Here is a 22887-nt window from a genome sequence, read left to right on the forward strand (position 1 = left end):
AGACATGAATATTCTCATAGCAGGAGCAAACTGGAAAAGTATAACTTGCAAGGGCAGTCAGACAGGTGGGGCAAAAGCAAAAAAAATTATTCAGCAAAAAGACTTGTGCTTTGCCTCAGATAGCAGTCTTCTAATGGCACATCCTGGATGAGTTCTACAAATACCATCATTCGTGATAGCCTACAACATATCTCAGACTCGAACTAATTCAAACTTCTTCCTTAATGGCAAACTCGTCGCTATGCCTGGTTTTAGCCTCCTCCTTCATGGTTCTATCATTAGCTGCTGGGACACAGTTCAAGGTAGGTGGCTCGGGAAGATGGAGTGCGCCTGACAACAATGCCATGACCTACAATCAGTGGGCTGAAAAAAATAGATTTAAGATTGGTGATTCCATAGGTGAGTTCCACAACAACTAGTTCAAAATTGTTGCTTTCTATGATTAATTGGCCATTTATCTTAACGATTTCAATTCGAATAATTTGAATGAAGTGTTCACGTACCTCCCGGACGAGGACTCTGTTTTGTTAGTTGATGACGACGTTTACAAGAGCTGCAACACCTCCTCCCACATAGACCAATTCAACGACGGCAACACGGTGTTCACCTTCACCCACTCCGGCAACTTCTACTTCGTCAGCGGAGTCAAAGACAACTGCGACAAGAACGAGAAGCTACACGTGGTCGTCTTGGGCGACAGGACGAATAAGAGTTCGCCGGCGCCCGCTCCTCTGCCTGCTTCGCCTCCGGCGGAAGGAGCCACCGGGGAACCATCGCCGCCGCCGAATGCGGCCGCTGCCAAGGTTGTCGGCGTGGTGAGCTCACTGGGGGCTGCTGCGATCGCAGCTCTTTCGTTCACTTTTTGAGATTTGCTGTTGACTATAGACGTCTTGCGTGGTGTGCGGTGTGTTACGTTTGATGAGATTGACTTATTCGATTGCTGAAGCTTGAGTTGATTGAATAATTTAAAACAATGTAAATTATGATTGGTTTGAATCTTGTTATCATCATCATTATTATTAAATACTCTTTCTTTTTAACTCCAATATAATTACTAAAAACTATGAGAGTTGATCCTGTCTGAAAGCTGGAGAGATGACACGCTAGATAGATGATTGTGAGGTTGACTAAATAAAGGCTTTAGATTGGAACAGGGGCTATGAACAGGAGCGAAAATCCTTCCTGTGTACACTCGAGAAAGTAGACAAATGTTGTGCCAAAAACCAAGGGTCTTTGGCGAAGTTCATTCGACGGTCAAGTCAATGTAATATTTCAGCAGGAAATCGAATAGTAGATGTGTTGCAGAGCGTGTGCGTAGTAAATATGTGTTCTAAAGCGTGTTTTGCCATCGGAGATGACCCCCTTTATATACTACCTCTAATAACCTCTGCAATCATAAAATGACAGAGAATGTTGAGTGTCAGAAGTTGTCGAGTAAGGAAATATGTATAGCTTGAGAGGCGTATAGTCACCGCCCAAGGAATCTTCTGTTATCCGTGTGTACCCTTTTTGTAACTTACGTCATTAATGCGACGGTTGAAGGAATATACTGTCATAATGTGTCGGTTGATAGAAAGTGCAGAGTTGTTTTCAAGATTAATAAAAGAATATTCTCTGACAAACAGTTATTATTTTCTGACAGACTATTGTGATTCTCTGACAATGTGGTCTCCGAAGATAACCCGGCTGTATATTTAGCCGACCGGGTATATTTACATAAAAACAGAGTATTGAGTATAATACGACGTTCGACCCTTAAAACTACTCGAACATATGTTGTGTAATGCTAGAGATTTGATTATGAATAGAGAATCAAGTCTCCTAAGTCCGGACAACTTTATGACCGACCGATTATACACAAGGATATTTATTTTTGGAAAATGGGAAAATAAGCCCTGAGAGGCTCGACCGGTGCTTTCCGCTGATCGTCCTTGTACTGGAAGGCTTGTCCCTAAAGTGATATCTAAGCTCTAGAAATTCGGTCAGATTCCTTCTGATATTTGTCTTGTATGTTTGCTCAGCGAAGATAAGAATAATGAGCCTTGTAATTCTAATCAATTGTATACCCGATTGCTCATATACAGAGGACGGCGGAATGAACAGTGAAAGCTCATATACTTGACCGGTTGCTAGATTGACCCACTGTATACTAGTCACCCAAAGCGGGATGCTAGGTCCCCGGATCCTGTTCGAATATTACTCCCAAACTAGCTTGTCGTCGGTCAGAACTCTCTTGAACCTGAGCGGATGATGGTTGGTCAAGTATATGCTAGATGTCTTACCATAAGCAGGGAGCACTAGGCTCCCTTGGTTTGAACGACCTATTGGTCGGTCGTCCTTATATTGAGAGTCTTAGCGTTGGGCCAGGAGCTAAGTCTTGTTGAGAGTGAATCGATCTCTTGACTGTCACCTCCCTTTGACTTTCATTTTGACTTTGATTGCAATATCATATCTGGGTTCATCTGTAACTGTCCGATCAAGTGCAATTGCAAAATAACACTGTAAATCAGAAGGCAAATATCCTTGATTACACATATTGATTAAAAGATCCATATACATCGAATGTCCACAACTTCATGGGCACGATTAGAGTTTCCAGGCTCGTTAATTATCCAAAGTGAAGGTTTATCCCACATGTAGTCTACTAACATGGACAAAGGAATTAAACAAATCCCTCTATTCTTCAGCATTGAAGATCCATTTGTACCATCAGTAAACTTGAATTCATCGTCAACTTCTTTCAGTTCTTGCTCATTCATGACCTAAAACCCCAATTTATTTAATCAAAATTATCAAAAGCATCAAAACTAAATGAAATGGGGAAAAATAAAAATGCCTGTGGTGTGCCTTTCTGAAGGGTGTGATAATCTTTCTTCGTTGGATTGATAGTCAAGTAACTCTCAATAACCTGCTTGTAGATTAAAAAGAATATATTGTCTTACATAAGAGGGATCATGAGGATTATAAATAAGTACTTAAATTCACGTTCTATATATGACCTTGGGGCTATTAAGAGATGAGCTAGCAGTATCTTCCAAAGAATCAGCATTTGTCATTAATCCTTTCCTCCTCTTCAGACACAGTTTTCTGTAATCTTCTGGTGCATCAGCTTTAGCTGATGGCTGCTGACATGCAGCAAAAGTGGATGAAGCAGCATCAGAGATGGTGGATGAGAAACTGATATCACTGGAGGAGCTGCAGCCACCAGCAGCCGGTGATCTCTCCTCTAATGCCATGAAGTCCTCCAAGTACATGGTCCAGCCACTCTCCTCTGAACCATCCATGGAGCAGGAGAAGGAGCTGCTCATAGATGAGTTAATTGATTCCTCCATGCCTCATATGGTGGAATTTGAATGGCCTTGTGGGGTTTATTTATAAGTATCAACAAAGGAGAGAGAGACAGAGAGAAGAGTTGTGCATTTGAAAGAGTGAAGGCAGAGAAGCTTGAAAACAAAAGGTTGGATTGGGACGTGAGAAGAGAAATGGATGGTTGGACCATCACACTCTCAGAACTTTTCACTTTCTTATGTTTTACATATAATCCATCATTATTGGTTGCCGATGATTGATTCTCAACAGTTTGACTGTTATGTCTCTGGATGAAATTGTATAAAAAAACCATCAACATCACACTTCTAATTGCAATTCTTCTCAAAGAATATCTCCAAGATTTCCTTCTAGATCTCCATTAAACATTAATAATGCATCTGTTCTTTTGAGCTTTTATGAAATAAGATTATCTATTCACTTCGTTTTCTTATTGAGTCGATACCGCAGCAACAAAAGTCACAGATAGGTAAAACTTGACTGAAGTTTTAACTGTTTTTGTTTTCGAGTTTCAGACCCTACTAGTCCTAGCCTTGGATGATCATTGATCCTCCATGACACCGAAAGGCGATATCGACATGAAGGTGGCTCTGCCCACATGGGGGCTGCTATTGGATTGCAACAAATGCTCGTGAACCAGTTGACACAACTTGATGTGCTATGTATTCTCTCTACCTACAACAATGGATTATGGGCCTACTCCACACAATTTATTCTGAAAAATACCTATCTTCTTTTGGTGATTTCGACCCCCACACTCCCATGTTCCTCTACCCATCAGCATTTATGCACTCAGGAAATTTATTGGATTATATTTTACCAGATTCATAAACTCTTGTCTGATTCATGATAAAGGTGATGTATGATTTTTCAGTAGGGGGAGACTGTAGGTGTTGAATATTGAAATGGTCCCTGCTAATAAAGGGAAACTGTGCGTGCAACTTTGACAATGCCATGCAAGATACTGTTTATGAACGAGATTAAACGCAGCTTGATTCTACAGTCACATCATGAGCCTTCATACGATTGTGTGAAGTGTTCCCCCCACAGATTCGTCCCCGAAGTGAGCCTATGGGATTGCTGTTCACTGAACCTTACTGAAAAGGAATATTGACGGACTTGAAGTTTAGTTGGTTGGAGGGCAAAGAGGCAGGGGATGCATTTATGGCAACCGAGAATCAGATATCTTGTCACAATGACAGAACTTGGCAACATCATCTTTTCCCCTCCCTTATCTGCAGAAGACAGACAAGGTCTCTTCACACAGTGAATTTTCATAAACAAAAGTATTTCCCATCTTGACATGGATAATGAGATGAGGCACCAGGATGGCCTGCTTGACTTTTACAAGAATATTTATCTCACTGAATATTATAATAGATATTTAATCATAAGCTCTCTTGAATATGCATTACTAGATCATTAGCATCATTGAGTTTGGCCTCTACTTGTCCTCCTCTGCCCTCTACCATTGTCTTCTAAGGACAAATCGAACATTTGGCCCCCTACATCTTAGTATTTCTGCTAAAATAAAAGGGTAAAGGATGGAAAAATACATTCAAAGCTGGTGAATCGACAAAAGATTCTGTCGGAGGATAAACAAACTCTTAATTTCTCATTTATTAGTCTTAATTCTAAAATAGCAATATCATTAAGAGGATCAGATGCGAATCCTAAATAGGATGAATATTTGAAAGTTGGCTTTTGAGTGTGTATAAGTTGTGTTTTGAATTTGTGTAAATGGGAAGACTTGGCAGAACTCAGATGTCATTCTTGCAAATGTATTCTGTCATGAAACCTGAAACTGGTAAACTTGTTATGGGAAGACTGCTCAGACTTCATTCTTGCAAATATTCGTAGAAAGCTTGGGAATGGGCAAAATACTTATGGAGTGATAAATGATCTCCACATTCAGCCCCTTTCACAAAATTCCAAGAGCTGTTCGGATCTTGTAGTACCCCCGATATTGCAATCTCTCAAATCAGCAAGCAGTCATTAGATCTGGGCCTTGATTTATCAGAAAGAGTAATTCAACTTCATCAAGATCAACTGAATAAAATCATTGACTGCAATCCAGAGGGATAGGATGATCGATATTGGAAGAGCAGATTAATGACAGTTCCAGTGTCAATTCAACCTACAACATGTCTGAATGGGTTTTTGAATCATCAAACTTCTCTAACATTTGCATTTCTTTTGCTCATAGAAGAACAAACTCTTTGCGTGACTATACTAAACAATAACCTCAACACAAAACAAAATCTCGGCAAAAAAGGTACGACTATAATCGATACTAATTGTGTCTTCTTTTGTGGGCAGTTAGAAACGGTTAGCCATTGATCCTGTCCGAAATCGATAAAGGTAGTGAGCTGGGATGTAGCTCTGTTGTTGACTTGACGAAGATTTCGCGTTGTCTTGCAACACAAGGAGCGTTAGTGCCGAGCCAAGAAAAGGATCCCCGGCATTGGCCTTCCGGCGCTCAAGTCAGTGCTTGATTTTGGAGATGAAAGCGGTGAACTGTAGCAAATGGCGTGTGAAAGTAAGAAGTATAGCATACCTCCGCCTGTAAATGGAAACTCCTTTTATAGTATCATCGTTGCATTGTGCATGCATCTCAAAGCATAAACACGTTTTCCAAAGTTTTTCTAAGAAAGGACATGCCATAAAGTCCCTCTGACATCTTTCCTCAAGTGAGCCCGCAAATCGCTGTGAGTTGACAGGCTAGAAGTTTCTAAAGGATGATTTCCTGGTGGGATATTTTCTGTCCTCTCGGGCGCAAACTTCCAAAAGGGTACGGTATGACAAGAATATGAGTTCCGCTATAGGTCGACCGGTGACCACTCAGCCAGTTTATCACCAGCTCGGCCGTATAGAATGTAGCCACTGACTTGTTCTTCCCTCGGCTTTCATGTGGTTGGAGAGGTGCACTGTGGCCGATCGACCCAGACTGTTCGATCAGCCAAGACGGTAGGCCGGGTAACTTAGTATTTAGATCTCAACCTCATCTGCAGGTTACGGAGGGCGGCCGATCGAACAGTCTGGTCGGACATTTACGTCCGACCGATGCTACAATCTCGCTCGGCCAACATTGCTTGGTCCGCAGTCTTCAGTTTCGTCTGACTTTGTTACTTTGGCCATTTGACTTTGACCTCTATGTCAGCCGGTCTTCACTACTTTGACCCACTTTTTTGGGGGTCCATCTTTATCATCATATCAGAAGTTTTTAGTCGAAGGAGGCTACAAGTCCGACTGACTGGACAATTAGTATTTTTCATAACTATCCTTCCCAACCAGGCACTTTGCTATCTGAGCCACCGCTCGGTTGAACAATTACTGCCCTTACAGCTCCTAAGGAAACTTGTTTCTTCCTGGTCAGGAGGCTCCGAGATTGACGTCACTCGGATCGAATATGGACGACACTTAGCTGTTTGTTCTCCCTTTTCTGATATCTTTCCCAAGTGGTCTCCCATACTCATAGTGTCTTTTAGTTACTACTGACGCCATCCTGATTTTTAGAAATAGCTCAAATCCTTTGTCATTAATGCAAAGCATGTCAAGCATGCTTTTTAATCACGGGCCTACTGATCATTTCCAATCCTCATTAATGCCACCTGTGATTGATTCATCGTGTCACACTTTTGTGCCGCTGAATGTCTGATGTGACAGCCAACTGTTAAGATTCGATGCGACAGCTGCCTTTTAAATTGGGATGGCCCAGATCAAATATTATTTTTTAAATCCTTGATCGGACAACTCTGAATAATCAGCGGCAGGGTTTTTAAACCCTCTGCTCTCATCGGCATAGGATCACTCTCTTCCTTGCCTTTGTCTTCGTCTGCTTCTTTGCTCTATGTTCTCGTCGTCGGCGATTCTTGTCCAGTAAGTTTCTTCTCCTTTTCACTTTCAATCTTTGATCTTCATGCTTCTCCCTATGGCCCATTCTCATTCTCCCCCTCCGACTATCCCTAGAATATGGTACACCTCCACTTCGTCGGATTTTAATGGCGACAAAGTGGATTAGATGACCATGTCCTACTATATCCCTCCTAACCACAAGCTTGCCATCTCGTCTTCCTACGATCGCCTCCACACCCCTCCTAAAGGGTTTCTAACTTTTTTCAAGGATCAGTTTTATGCTGGCTTCCGTTTCCCAATTCATCCTTTCTTCGCTGAAGTTTAGAGATAGTTCCATGTTCTGTTGTAGCAACCAGTGTCTAACTCCTTTAGTTGTAGGGAGTAGTAATACTGTTCTGTATGTATAGGATTCCTCTTAATTCTTGTATTTTCTATTATTTTAATTACCCAAAGAAGTCCGAACTGGGCGTCTTCCTCTTCCAAGCCCGGGTCGCGGGGTCGGTGTCATGTACTTCAATAAAATGCCCTCCTCCAACAAGGGTTGGAAGTCCCACTACTTATACGTCCATGGAGCCTCTACTTGCTAATGTCGCCGACCGATTTGATTCTCTTCCACACTAAGTTGTTGATCTGGAAAGATCTTAGAATAATCCTTCTGTTGTAATTTTACTTCGCCCTCTGCCGGTATGCAATCAGTCGAGCTGCTGCTTTATCTCTGATTTCTTCTATTAAGTCTAGCTCCATAAGGCACCGCTTGAAGTTTTCTTCATTGTATATCTATCTTCGATCGGACTCCGCCCTTATTTACACCGGCACTACTGGTTCTCCTCCATACACCAAGTAGAATGGGGTTATGTCAGTGACTTCTCGGGGTGTGGTGCGGTACGCCCATAGCACGCTCAGCAGTTCGTCGACCCAACTTCCTCTAAGGTGATCAAGTTGGATTCTAAGTCTTTTGATAATTTCTATGTTAGTGACCTCCGCCTGACTATTGCTTCGAGGATAGACTACTTAAGTGAAGGCTTGCAGAATATCATAGCTGGCACACTATTCTTTAGGTTTCCGTTCTTGAAATTGTCTTTCGTTGTCAGTAACGAGCTTGTGAGGAACGCCAAACCAACACACAATATTTTGTCATAAGAATTTGTTAACAATTTGCTTAGTTATCTTAGCAAGTGGCTCGGCTTCCACCCACTTATAGAAGTAATCCAAGGCTACGAGGAGAAATTTTCTCTGACCACTCGCCATGGGAAAAGGTCCAATAATATCCATGCCCCACTGGTTGAATGGGCAAGAGACAATTGATATCTTCAACTTTTCAATAGGTCGGTGCTGTATGTTTTGGTGTCTTTGACATGATAAGCAAGTGACTACTGTCTGAGCTACATCTACTTGCAGGGTAGACCAAAAATATCCAGCTAATAAGATTTTTTGGACCAGTGAACGACCATCTGATGATTGTCACAAGAGCCTTGGTGTACTTATTACAAAATATATTGGACGTCTTTCGATCTAATGCATTTAAGTAATGACCTTGAAAGACTCTTTTGTATAAATGATCCCCTATAAACATGACTCGACTAGCTCTCTTCTTTATCAACTGGGCTTGCTCCCGATCTGCTGGTGTGTTTATTGATCGGAGGAACTCTATCACGGATGTCCTCCAATCATTTTACACTTCTATTTTTGCGGCTCTCTCGATATGAGCTATAAACAATACTTGCTCGATCGGCCTATTCAACGCCACTAGGCTTAAAGAGCTTGCTAGCTTGACCAGCTCGTTCGTATATTGGTTGTCCGTCGTAGGGATCTTTTGTAATGTTACCTCTTGGAATCTTGCCTTTAACCTGTCGAATGTCTCGGTATATAATTTTATCCTCGCGTTATTTATTTTGAAGTTGCTTGAGAGTTGGTGGGTCGCCAGCTATGAATCAAAATAGATAAAGACCCGGGTGACTCCCACATGTTTAGATGCCTGCAAATCGACGATCAACACCTCAACATCATTATTGTTGGCCCAATAGTCTAGCTGGACGAACAGCTGCACTCTATCTTCGCGTGGTGATATCAAGAGTATCCCCACTCTACTACCTTGTCGAGTGGTCGATCCATCTACGTAGATCCTCCAAGTTTCCTCTGGCTTGCATTGTCGTCCTGTCGCACCAACACCGACCCGACAACCCACTCTGTGGAAGACAAGTAGATCTAGAGTGGCTTACTGGTGGTGGACTTTGCAAGTACAGGTAAAGAAGATAAATAAATTTTGAGCCCCTTCGGTGCCTTGTGACATTCGACGCCTTATTGGAATTTGGTGGCTCGACAAAGAATCTTGAAGAATGGCAGGCTCCGATTGGACGACTTGGAGATGAATCTTGATAAGCCTGTAATTTGTCTGGTTATCAAGACTGTAATTTGTCTGGTCAGACGCTGAACTTCCTCCAGCTTGTGTGGAGGGAGCATATCTTGGAGTGCTTTCACCTTACTAGGGTTTGTTTCAATTCCCCACTCGGTTACGATGTAACCGAGGAAACGTCCGCTCTTGGCCCCAAATAAGCATTTGTCAGGGTTCAGCTTAACTCCATATTTTCTCAAGGTTTAGCACGTCTCCTTGATATTTACACAAAGATTAGCAGCCCGGAGGGATTTTGTTAGCTTGTCATCAATATATACCTCCATATTCTGGTCGACCTGCTGCTGGAACACCTTGTTCATGAGTCTCTAATATGTCGCCCCTGCATTTTTTTAGTCCGAATGACATGATGTTGTAGCAGTAAGTCCCGTCGACTGTGATGAAGCTGACTTTCTCTTTGTCCTCCTTGATAAGCGGAACTTGATGGTATCCTTGATATGCATCCATCATGCCTATCAACTCACAACTAGTAGTAGAGTCCACCACTTGATCGATGCGCTGTAAAGGGTAGTAGTCTTTCGGGCATGTCATATTTAGATCTATAAAATCGATGCAAACCCACCAATTGCTCCTTGGTTTGGATACCAATACAACGTTGGCAAGCCAGCTCAGGAATTGCACTTCCCAGATATGTCCAGCCTCAAGCAGCTTTTCCACCTCAGCTTGGATAATTTGATTGCTCCGCCCCAAAATCCCTTTTCTTCTGCTTGATCGACCGAGTGTTTAGTCGGGCGTGCAACTCATGTTGTATTATTGTTGGGGAGATGCCTGAGAGCTCGTGGGTCATCCATGCAAATACATCGTGATTCTACTTGAAGCAGTCAACCAGTTCAGACTCCTTCTCAGGGCTCAGATCGGCCGCGATGAATGTGGTGACCTCCGGTTAGCTGGAATGAATCTGTACTTCTTTTTTCTTCATAAACTAGAGTTGGGGGAGCCTCCCGAATTGTGTTGACCTCAAGTCGTTGTGCCTTCTAGATGACTCGAGACTCGACTCTTACAACCTCCACGTAGCATCTGCGTGTCACTAGCTGATCATCTTTAACCTCACCCACTGAGTTGTCAACAGGAAACTTGATCTTTTGAAAAAAGTGTAAATACAACGACTTGGAACTCATTCAGCCCCAGTCGGCCAAGTATCATGTTGTACGCCGAGGGGGTGCCCACCACGATGAAATTTGTGCGGTGAGAACTTGGCCGATCGGCAGAACCTCATTGCCAATGAAACCGTACAATGGAGTTGTCGTGGGTTGGTGCTTACTTTTTTCTATTTGCAACTGGTCGAACGCCTTCTTGAATATGATGTTGACCAAGTTGCTTGTGTTAACAAAAGTCCGGTGGATATTATAGTTAGTGATTACCACTTTAATGATTAAGGCGTCATCATGAGGGATTTTAACTTCCTCCAAATCTCGAGGACCGAAACAATTTTATGGTCCTTGAGCCTTTTTTGCGCTGCACCTAACTACATGGATCTTCAACCTCTATGCATGTGATTTCCTAGCGCGGTTGGAGTCATCATTGGTCGAGCCACCTACTATCATGCTGATATTGCCACGAGTTGCGTTACCCTGATTTTCTTCATTGCGATTTGACCGGCGCATTGGCCATTCGGCTAACGCCCTTGTGGACCTTTAGTTGTCTCTCTGTTGGGGTTGTTGCTGGTTCCGCTCAGCCGGGGTGTTGTCTTGATCTTGGGCTCTCGGTCAGCGGTGATGTTAATGGTTGGAGAGGGAAATCGTCGACGATATCCTTAAGGGGTCGGTCGGCGAGGCATAGGACTTAAGTGGTAGCAGTCCTTGATGTTGTGAGTCGCCGAGCGATGGTAGGAGTAAAACATCGGGGTCCATGGTCGAGGCTTGATGGATCTCATCTGTTCAACTTTCACATGCTGGACTGCATGTGGTCGAGACTCCTAATGTTGCTGTTGAGCACCCGGTCGGGATCCTTTTGGGTGCACATTGTTGTTGGTCAATCGGCGTTGTAAATAGCAACATGCTTAAGGATTATTTCTTTCTTCTGAGTTGACTGGACTTTTTTCAAGTTGATATATTTGGTAGCCCGTCTGAGTAGATGATCAAAGTCTCTTAGAGGCTTCCTGATGAGGGATCAAAAGAAATCATTATTTGTAAGTCCTTGTGAAAATGCACTTATCAGAATTTCTTGAGTGACTGACGGGACGTCCATGACCACTTGGTTGAATCTCTTGATGAATGCTTGTAATGTCTGTTGGTGCAACATCCCTCAGGTCAAGGTTGACTTGGTTGACCAAGCTGAGTCTTGGTTTGGGTTTAGATGTTTGACAATAAGATATTGTTTGAAGAAGAGTCAAGTAGGTCAAGGATGACCGGATACTTGACTGGGAAGTCCTAACTGGGATGTTAGGCAGGAGGAAAATCCTGGTGAGTGAAGCCAGGTGAAAGACCTAGTGAGTGAAGCTAGGCAATTGGGAAGTCCTAGTGAGTGAAGCTAGGCAGGAGAAAAATCCTGGTGAGTGAAGCCAGGTGAAAGACCTAGTGAGTGAATCTAGGCAATTGGGAAAGTCCTGGTGAGTGAAGCCAGGCAAGAGAAATCCAGATGGGTCAAGGTTGACCAGACATCTGGTGAGAGTCCAAGTAGGTCAAAGGGATTGACCGGATACTTTGCACGAGGAAGAAAAGTCCAAGTAGGTCTTAGGGAGTGACCGGATACTTGGCAAGAAGAGAAAAGTCCAAGTGGGTCAAAGGAATTGACCAGACACTTGGTGAGAGAGTCCTAGCTGGCCAAGGGTGACCGGATGCTAGGTCTTATGTACCAACAAGTCATGGTTGACTAGATGTTGGTTTAGGGGGCTTTGGGCTTGGTTTTGGGCAAAAACCAAGGTTTGGATTGATCCGTGGATTGATCCAGCAGGTTTGGATTGATCCGTGGATCGATCCAGAGGTTGGATCGATCGCTGGATCGATCCAGAAGATCTGGATCGATCCGTGAATCGATCCGGTGAGTCCCCACGAACCTCTCCGGATCGATCCGTGGATCGATCAGAGGTCCCAATCGATCGTGGATCGATTGAGACGCCGATGCTAGCGCCGGATCGATCCGTGGATCGATCCGAAGTTTTTCCAGCGATAGGCGCCGGATCGATCCGTGGATCGATCCAAAGCCTCCCAATCGATTGGGAGCAATCCAATCGATTGAGATTCGACCGTTGGCGTGGTTATAGTCATTGGCGTGCGATTTCTTCAGCAGAACTTCACCGATTCATTCCAGATTCAACACAGCTCCTCCCCAGCACTCTCTAAGCTCCTCACCGCCAGTTCTTGAAGGTTCTTGGAGGTTCATCCAAGTCAAGAGGCGAGTTGCAACGAGAAGAAGAAGAAGCTAGGGTTTTTACTGCATTTCTTGTAAGCTTTTGCTTATTCTTTACTACCCTTTCTTCTTCTTGTACTGAGAGTCTTGTAGGGCTTCTCCGCCCTCGGTAGTTACCGAAAAGGAGTGTTTTCATAGTGGAGGGTGCGTGCGTGGTGTGGATCCTTGGATTAGTCATCTCCATTGGAGGTGGATACCAAGTAAACTCCTAGTGTTAGCGTGTTTGTGTTTGTTTATGTATTTTCCGCTGCGCATTCTTGAAGAAACAAGCAACACCGAGCAACGAGCACGCGACGAGCTATTCACCCCCCCCTCTAGCTACTTTTGGTCCTAACAAGTGGTATCAGAGCGAGGCCGCTCTTCACCGGAATCATCGCCGGAAGGGTCAAGCATATCAAGAAAAGCTAGAGGGTAAAGAAGTTGGAGCAAATTCTTCAAGTTCAAGACTTTATCAAGCTCAACTTCAAGATGCAATTCCAAGATGGGCTTGGATTTGACACAAGGGTGGCTCCACCATACACTTCTACGAGTTTCGATTCTTGGAAATCAAGAATCGAAAATTTTCTTATGATGGAGATAGAGCAATGGTTTGCTCTAATGGAAGGCTTCAAGGCTCCAAGAAATTCAAAGGGCAAAGTTCTAAAGAAAAGCAAATGGAGCCCGGAGCAAGTCCAAAGGTGCGAGGCAAATGACAAAGTGACCAAGCTTTTGGTCAATTTATTGCCAAGCACCATCCTTTGCAAAATTGGAGAGTTTGAAGATGCAAAGGAGCTATGGAGCAAATTGGCCAAGCTTCATGAAGAGATCCCCTCCACTGTACAAGATCATGAAGAATCCAGAGAGGGTGACTCTTTGGAGCAAGACCAAGAGGAGGACTCCGAGGTTGAGAGATGCTCAACCTCCGAAGAAGAGGAAATCCAAGAAGCTTCATCCTCAAGGGAATGCAACGAAGGGAACAAGGAGGGAGCATACTCCTTGTTTCATGTTCAAGATGATGAAGCCTCCACCTCTAGGATTGAGGGGGAGCAATCCTTGGTGACGCCGGATCAAGAAGAAGGAGAAGCTTCTACATCCGGGTCAAGTGAAGAAGAAGAAGATGGTGCCACCTCCGAAATTCAAGAAATAGCAAATGGAGGAGCAAGTGTCATCCCTACACAAGAAGGTATAAATGTTTCAATTAAAAATAAAAATCATATAATATGTTTTGAGTGTAGGGAAAGTGGGCACTACAAGAGCAAGTGTCCCAACTTGGCCAAGAAGAAGGGTCAAGTGACGCAAAAGGGCAAGGAGAAGCCCGAGGAGACCATTCCCGGAACAAAGAAGAGCAAGGAGCATATCATATGCTTCTCTTGCAATCAAAAGGGGCATTACCGGAGTCAATGTCTCAAGGGGAAGAAGATGGTCAAGGCTCAAGGAGGCATTAGTCAAGGGGGAGCCTCCAAGGTAAAGAAGAAGGTAACATTTATTGAGTCTACTCCTTTACATTATGGTAAAAAGCATGATAGTTCTAATTTTTATCATTTTAATGCGATTTACCATAAGAATAGGAAGCATGAGGGCTTTAAGGAAAAGCATGTGGCCCTACATGCCAAAACTACTACACCTAAGGCTAGGAATGTAGGTAAAAGTCTAGGCAAGAACTCTAAGGATTGTAGCTACAAGCCTAGAAACAAAAATGCTCATGGACTTAATGGAAAACCAAAACCTAAGGACTTAGTGATGGAAAATCAAGTCTTGAGGTCAAGACTTGATAAAATGGAAAAGACCCTAAGAAGGATGGAAAATATCTTATTAGGCCAAAATGAGCATAGCCTAGGTCTAGGAGCACAAAGGTCATCCAATGGTCATAGAGGTTTGGGATACAAACCCAAAGCTAAAAAGGATGTGCCTAGTTATCATAGGGTTCCATATAGCTATGGAACAAACCCTAAGTCTAGAGGTCAAGTCCAAGATACAAGGGAAGATATCCCTAGAAGTATCTTTGCAACCAAAGTGACTAAGACTTCTAAGAAGTCTAAGAAATTCACTAACAAGGTCACAAGAGAGGCTATCCCTAGAGTTGACCTAGAAAATGTGACCAAGGCTTCTAAGAAGCTCAACAAGGTTACTAGGAAGGTATCTAGGGAAGTTATCCCTAGTGAGTACCTAGAACATCCAAGGAGCACCAATAGGTGTTGGGTTCCTAGGAGCATCTTCTCTACCCCATAGATGGGTTAGAGAGTGTCAACTCTGATTAGAAGGGTAGTTAACCCAACTTTGAGGAAATTGATACTCAATGAGCATTTTCAAGGTTTTTGTTAATCTTTGAAAATGAAATGGAATTATTATTTACTCCTTGAAAGAGTAAAATGTGCCTAATGGTGGAAAATTGATTTTATCTTAAAAAGGCATAAATTGGGAAAACCTAGAGAAATCCCAAGTTGGGATTTTGGTATTCTCTTATAAATTTTAAGGCACTCCGGGCCTTGATTTATGTGATTACTCTTGAGGAAAAATGGAATATGCCAACATTTGAGGATAAGCTTAATTTCAATTGGCATAAATTAATCAAGAGAATTAGAAATGCCCATTTAGGTTTTGGCACTCTCTTGAAGCACTTTGGGCAATCTAGGGTTTAAATTTTAGGATTAGCTAAGATTAACGATACTTAGATAGGTAATCTAGGTATATTTTATTTATGCTAAACCTTGCCATGATTGTTTGCTCATAATATGCCATGACATCATATTTTATCTTATTTGTATTTTGCATTCATGACTTATCATGAAAAATACAAAAATACCATGTCATGCCATACATACATCATGTAGTTATAGGAATCTTTCTTTTGAAAGCTATTTTATTTTGATGTATGCTATAACATTATCATGCATTATGTTTATTTCCTTAAAAAATAAGGACATATGGCATTAGTTAAACAAGTGGTATTTGTTTACAACAAGTGGAATAAACAAGTGACATTTGTTTAACAAGTAAATCAACAAGTAACATCCTTTGTGGATGTCTACCTCTCAAAATGCCTAGATAGATATGCATGATCCCTAGAATAGGGCAAAACCAAAATCTTACATCTCACAAAGACCTATAAGATGACTTGTATGTGTTTCAGTGCACATTAGATACAAGTGAGATGTTAGGATGATGAACAAAACTCAAGATGTTGATTTAGTGCATTCTTTTGAGTTTTAAGTTCATCAAAACACATAGTTATGTGTTTTCCCATCATTGGGAAAGCTAATGTACAAGTCATGTGCATTATGCCCAAGGAACATGATGGGATATTGGTTTTGAAAATGTTTTTAAAATGTTTTTGGAAAACTTTGGTGAAGGCTATCTTTTGATAGTAATCACCAATGAATAGTTAGACACAAACTTGAAGAAAACGCTAAAGTTTTTGCAATTTTTCAAGTTTGTGTCAATCTTTGAAAATATAAAGTATTTTCATAGAAAGCTATTTTTCCATGATTAAGTATGCCCTAAATAATGTCTACACGAAATTTCATGATTTTTGAATTTTTGTAGAATTTTCTAGGGGTTTCTGAAGTTGACTGAAATGGAATTTCAGCAACTATCAGAACTCCGATCGATCCATGGATCGATTGGAGTTCCTGAATCGATCCGTGGATCGATTCAGAAGGTAAATCTCGCGAGCAGAAGCTCGCTGGATCGATCAGTGGATCGATCCACACATACTGAATCGATCAGTGGATCGATTCGGTTGGTTCAATCGATTGAATCCCAACTCCAATCGATCCAAGTTGCTGATTTTGGCTGGGAAGGCCTGACTTCAGCATCTTTGAACCATGGTTAGTCTATGTAACCATTCCAAACCCTTAAAATACATTTGTATACATAAAAAGGGTGTTTTCGTGTTGAAAACAAGGATGGAATGGTTAAGGAAGACTTCATTGAAGTTTAGGTTGAGGTTTGTTTCAAATTTTGAACATTTGAACCTCAAAACTTCTAAATCTGGGTTTCCTAAAGGTTTAGGGATTCCAAGTCATTGTTGGTGCAATGACAGAAGTTACCACCATGTCTTTAGGGGGAGGGACTCTTTAAAGGCATGAAAATTATTTTTCATGAACCTTGGAAGGTGGTTAACCTTCTTTAAAGAAAATGCTCATGGACGAGCTTTTGAACTTGAAATGGGGAGTGGATATCCTCATTATTTCAAGTGGGAACTCAAGATGTTAGAAAATGCTCAAGGTTGGGTATTTGTCTACATTGAGGAAGAAGTTAAGGATAAATGAAGGGTATGGGACCTTCATTATCATGTTGGTTCAACGAGTGAAGTTGTAACCAATGATGAGCAACTCTTCAGGGGGAGAGTTTTCAACAAATGAATTTGTTGAAGTGTGCCCAAAGAGGGGGCATAGGTTGATGTGTGCCAATAGGGGGAGAATGAAAGGACGTGTGAAAGGGAGTAAGTTAGGCTTTCATTATCTAAGAGGGAGTTTTCCCTCTTAGGGGGAGAATGAAAAGCTTAACTTATGCTTTCATTACCTAGTGGCATGAAGAATGAGGCTATGGGATTAGCCTAACTTACATGTGGCATTGTAAGTGTTATTGTGGTATTGTCAAACATCAAAAAGGGGGAGATTGTTGGTGCAACATCCCTCAGGTCAAGGTTGACCTGGTTGACCAAGCTGAGTCTTGGTTTGGGTTTAGATGTTTGACAATAAGATATTGATTGAAGAAGAGTCAAGTAGGTCAAGGATGACCGGATACTTGACTGGGAAGTCCTAACTGGGATGTTAGGCAGGAGGAAAATCCTGGTGAGTGAAGCCAGGTGAAAGACCTAGTGAGTGAAGCTAGGCAATTGGGAAGTCCTAGTGAGTGAAGCTAGGCAGGAGAAAAATCCTGGTGAGTGAAGCCAGGTGAAAGACCTAGTGAGTGAAGCTAGGCAAATTGGGAAAGTCCTGGTGAGTGAAGCCAGGCAAGAGAAATCCAGAAGGGTCAAGGTTGACCAGACATCTGGTGAGAGTCCAAGTAGGTCAAAGGGATTGACCGGATACTTGGCACGAAGAGAAAAGTCCAAGTAGGTCTTAGGGAGTGACCGGATACTTTGAGAAGAGAAAAGTCCAAGTGGGTCAAAGGGATTGACCAGACACTTGGTGAGAGAGTCCTAGCTGGCCAAGGGTGACCGGATGCTAGGTCTTATGTACCAACAAGTCATGGTTGACTAGATGTTGGTTTAGGGGGCTTTGGGCTTGGTTTTGGGCAAAAACCAAGGTTTGGATTGATCCGTGGATTGATCCAGCAGGTTTGGATTGATCCGTGGATTGATCCAGCAGGTTTGGATCGATCAGTGGATCGATCCAGAAGATCTGGATCGATCCGTGAATCGATCCGGTGAGTCCCCACGAACAGAACCTCTCTGGATCGATCCGTGGATCGATCCAGAGGTCCCAATCGATCAGTGGATCGATTGAGACGCTGCTGCTTCGCGCGATAAGTGCTGGATCGATCCGTGGATCGATCCAGAAGTTTTTCCAGAGCACAGAGGCGCTCTGGATCGATCCGTGGATCGATCCAAAGCCTCCCCAATCGATTGGGAGCAATCCAATCGATTGAGATTCGACCGTTGGCGTCGTTTATAGCTGTTGGCGTGCGATTTCTTCACCGATTCATTCCAGATTCAACACAGCTCCTCCCCAGCACTCTCTAAGCTCCTCACTGCCAGTTCTTGAAGGTTCTTGGAGGTTCATCCAAGTCAAGAGGCGAGTTGCAACGAGAAGAAGAAGAAGCTAGGGTTTTTACTGCATTTCTTGTAAGCTTTTGCTTATTCTTTACTACCCTTTCTTCTTCTTGTACTGAGAGTCTTGTAGGGCTTCTCCGCCCTCGGTAGTTACCGAAAAGGAGTGTTTTCATAGTGGAGGGTGCGTGCGTGGTGTGGATCCTTGGATTAGTCATCTCCATTGGAGGTGGATACCAAGTAAACTCCTAGTGTTAGCGTGTTTGTGTTTGTTTATGTATTTTCCGCTGCGCATTCTTGAAGAAACAAGCAACACCGAGCAACGAGCACGCGACGAGCTATTCACCCCCCCTCTAGCTACTTTTGGTCCTAACAATGTCTCCTTGGTTCTTGCTTAAGGGAGAACAAAATTATAGTCGTCTTCTGATATCGACGACTATTGAAGGAAGGTCGTTCAGAAATCCTTAAAACTACGGATGGATTCAGTCTGCGATTGTAATATACAAAAAATATAGATAAAGATGTAAATAATTAAAATTTAACTTAATTGGAATAATTTATCAAAGATTAAGTTGATATAAATTTATTAAATTTTCTAGATTTTAAAGAATTCCTTTTATGTTTTATTGGGATAAACAGGTAAAAGAAAAGTCTGTTTTAGCTATCCTATTTATGTGTGGAAATGTTGATTTTCCAAAATTATTTTTGTTTTTCTCCCTAACCTTAAAAGTCAGGTCGACTCCCCTCTTCCTCGTCGCACATGAACATGTGCACGGCGCGGCCTGCGCACTGCATCTGCCAGCATCATCGGTGCATCGGGTGTACGGAAGACGTCCCAACCTAATCCAACCTATCGAGCAGCCGTCACGCCAACTCTCCTTCCCCGTGCTTCATCGCTGACGCAATGGCCGGCTAGCCTCTCCACGCCCGAGTTCCACCGTTGATGTCGGGTCTATCGAAATGGACACCATCCCAAAGTCTACACACGCCCTTGTGACGCCGCCACTGGTGTCGTAGCAAGTGCCCGACCGCCAGTGCCGCAAACCTCTCCTCCAGCAGTGCTTGTTGTTGCCGAGAGCCGAGAGCAGTTGCGCTATCCCACACAGCGCCGCACTCTCGACGGGCACTGCTCTTGCATGCCTGGCCATCACCGAGGGCGAGCTATCCTAACAAGCAATCAACACCAGCCGACTCCTCTCCTCTGTCCACTTGCGCTCTTTGCCACCGCCTCGCGCGAGCGAAGCTTGTGCTCGCATGTCCCAACAGTTGCATCTTCGCGTAGCTACCGCGTGTGTCGCTTCACGATCGCTGATGTTGCTAACCACCTCCACACGTCATGTCGACCACTGACATAGCCCTTTGTCTAAGCGAGCAGCCAACGCCAACGACTCATTCCTCTCCCCAGTCGCCACCACCGAACGTCGTGAAGTCTGAGCAGTCGCATGGTGCCATGCTATTCGCCACCTACAAGCTTAGCTCCTCATCGGAGAACGTCATCGCTGGAGGCTGCTGCTGCCACGAGCCGTAGACTATCGCCCTATACATCATCGTCGAAGAAGAAATGGAAATGATGAATAGTGTGAGATTCGAGCTAAAGACATACTCTTTGATTTGAGGACATCAAGGTATATTCTACATTTGAGGTGGGTAGATCTTGCTTATCTTCTTGATAACTTTGATTATAGTGCATGATTATTTACTGCCATGTTTTGATGAAGTCATAGTCACTCGCTTACCTTAAGTCTACCCTATATCACTCCTAAATTTGATACCTTATTGTTTGTCCTTATATGTTTTGATTTATGATTGATAGCTATGCAGTTATATTTGATATTCATGATGGTGTTTATAGATATGCATGACATTATCTTACCATAGTATATGATGTTGTATATTCTACTAGACCCCTTGGTAGATGATTTGAGTTTGCATTTATGGTTAGGATGATCATACTGTAGTATAGAATATTGAGCATCTTGCTAAACTTTTGTTTGTTATTTCATACCGTAGTGTAGGATATAGAGTATCCTTATAGACCCTTGCTGTTAGTTGGGCTTATAACTTATGTTCATGAAATTATGTTATAGTAAAGCTATATACTTAGGTTCGTACTTATAGGTCATTGATCTTATAGGTAGTATAGTTGTATGCAAGGGCATATATGTTAGTGAGGTTACACTGACCTATGCTTGATGGAAATCATTCCCTAGCAGAAGGGTAATGTATTCCACTAGGCTTTCTTCTTGAATCAACTCCTAGGATTACTTGATCTTGATCCCGTTGTCTATTATATCTGTGATGATTTTATAGAATTAGTCGAGATATTAATGCTAGGAGACTAGTAACTTGGGGACGTGATTGTCTATTTTCTGCCTATATACTAGTAGGATTATATCGTAATATAGGGTACTAAGTATCTTAGTAGACCCTTACTTGTTATATATGCTCATGCCTATACATTAGTAGAATCATACTATGATATAATATTTCGAACCTTTAGTTGTTATATCCTGTCGATCATTGTCTCTCATTCATGGTTGAGGAGTCGTCAACAACCGTTGGTATATCCTGTCGACCATTGTCTTTCATTCATGGTTGAGAGAGTTGTCAATAATTGTTGGTATATCCCGTCGACCATTGTCTCTCATTCATGGTTGAGAGAGTCGTTAACAACCGTTGGTATATCCTGTCGACCATTTTCTCCCATTCATGTTTGAGAAAGTCGTCAGCAATCGTTGGTATATCCTGTCGACCATTGTCTCCCATTCATGGTTAAGAGAGTCGTCAGCAACCATTGGTATATCCTGTCTTTTATGTGTGATTGAGAGAGTCGACAGTAACCGTTGGTATATCCTGTCTTCTATGTGTGGTTGAGAGAGTCGTCAGCAACCATTAGTATATCCTGTCAACCATTGCCTCCAATTCATGGTTAAGAGAGTCGTCAGCAACCGTTGGTATATCTTGTCTTCTATGTGTGGTTGAGAGAGTTATTAGTGACCATTGGTATATACTCTGTCTGCCCACGGGACCATCCGTGATAGAACGTTCTCTTACAGACAGTGACTAATTATTTACCCTATCCGCCCACGAGACCATCCATGGTAGAGCGTTCTCCCGCGGACAGAGAGTAGTCATTTATCCTAACTGCTCACGGGACCATCTATGGTAGAGTGTTCTCCCACAGTCAGTGTTTGTTATATACTTGCTCTATGTTGGTCATATATTTGTTCATGCAGGTTTGATTGTATTGTATATACTCTCGATTTGTTAGTCATACTCGACTGAGCAGGTTAGTGAAGTGCTATGTTATTGATTATACTTTTGGTTAGCTGGTAATCATCTTGTGACCTCTACATTGGTTAGTAAGTACTTTACCTGAGACTGCATCCTTTGATCTCCTGACAGTATGTTATTCATGTACTATCTTCTTCTACCCACTGAGTTGTTGTACTCACTATCCTTTGCTTTTCCTTTGACTTTCAGGTTAGCAGATAGAGGAGGTGTTGTGTCGCTCATAGGTCTTGGCTGTCAGTCCTGCTCGAGTTGGATTTATGTTGAGTTACTTCGTTTTATTGCTTCCATTGCTTATGGTTATAGTTTCTTTTTGTTCTGGATTTTTGAGTGTCTTCGCATGTATATGCATACATACACGTATTATTGTGACTTGGTGTTATTATATTACATCAATATTTTTTGTGTTGACTTGAATTGGTTCGATATCATAATTCTTATATTGTCACTAGGGTGTACCGTCCAGTTTAATAGACAAGTATACCCTCGGGGCATGGCAGCAGTCGTTTGAACCATCTTTGCACTAAGTCGGACAATGTAATGAGAAACACTTAGCATTTGACTTCGTCAGTGTACTAATGGAGTGTGACCATATTGTTAAACTTAAGTAAATGATCCTCTGGATCAGTCGATCCTCCATACTCCTCAATTGATAACGTTCGAAAGCGAGTGACAATTGGTCATGCAAGATTTCTTGGGAAAACTGTAGAGTTATCCACTCGGGGGAGTTATCTATTTGAGGTGCTTTGCCCTTATAAGCATCCCGGGTGGGTGCGTTCTCGGAGGGCGATCCTTGTGTCCTCTCCGCTCGGTCGTGCTCTTCTGAAGGCATTCTGAATAATGCTCTATGGTATGAGATCAACGCATTGGGCACTGGTGGCAAATTGGTCGACAAAATGGGTGCTTGGTGGAAAGCACTTGTCGGCTGGTGGTTCGACTAGTGCCCATCGTAACCCTCCAC

The 22887-nt window shown here is 42.7% G+C and overlaps 2 protein-coding genes across 2 annotated transcripts; one reads left to right on the forward strand and one right to left on the reverse strand.

Annotated features, from left to right (window-relative positions):
* Positions 1 to 167: 167 nt before the first annotated feature.
* On the forward strand, positions 168 to 1046 carry LOC122034796 (early nodulin-like protein 1). Its single transcript, XM_042594149.1, has 2 exons — positions 168 to 399; positions 493 to 1046. Exons 1-2 carry the CDS (start codon positions 225 to 227, stop codon positions 864 to 866), a joined length of 549 nt encoding a protein of 182 aa, XP_042450083.1. The 5' UTR covers positions 168 to 224; the 3' UTR covers positions 867 to 1046.
* Positions 1047 to 2528: 1482 nt separating this feature from the next.
* LOC122035146 (vascular-related unknown protein 1-like) lies at positions 2529 to 3335 on the reverse strand. Its single transcript, XM_042594541.1, has 2 exons — positions 3000 to 3335; positions 2529 to 2908 (listed from the first exon to the last, which is right to left on the reverse strand). The coding sequence occupies exons 1-2, from the start codon at positions 3330 to 3332 to the stop codon at positions 2780 to 2782; spliced, it is 462 nt and encodes a 153-aa protein (XP_042450475.1). The 5' UTR covers positions 3333 to 3335; the 3' UTR covers positions 2529 to 2779.
* Between the last annotated feature and the right edge of the window lie 19552 nt (positions 3336 to 22887).

The sequence above is a fragment of the Zingiber officinale genome, chromosome 11B (genome assembly GCF_018446385.1).
Source record: "Zingiber officinale cultivar Zhangliang chromosome 11B, Zo_v1.1, whole genome shotgun sequence".
NCBI lineage: Eukaryota > Viridiplantae > Streptophyta > Magnoliopsida > Zingiberales > Zingiberaceae > Zingiber > Zingiber officinale.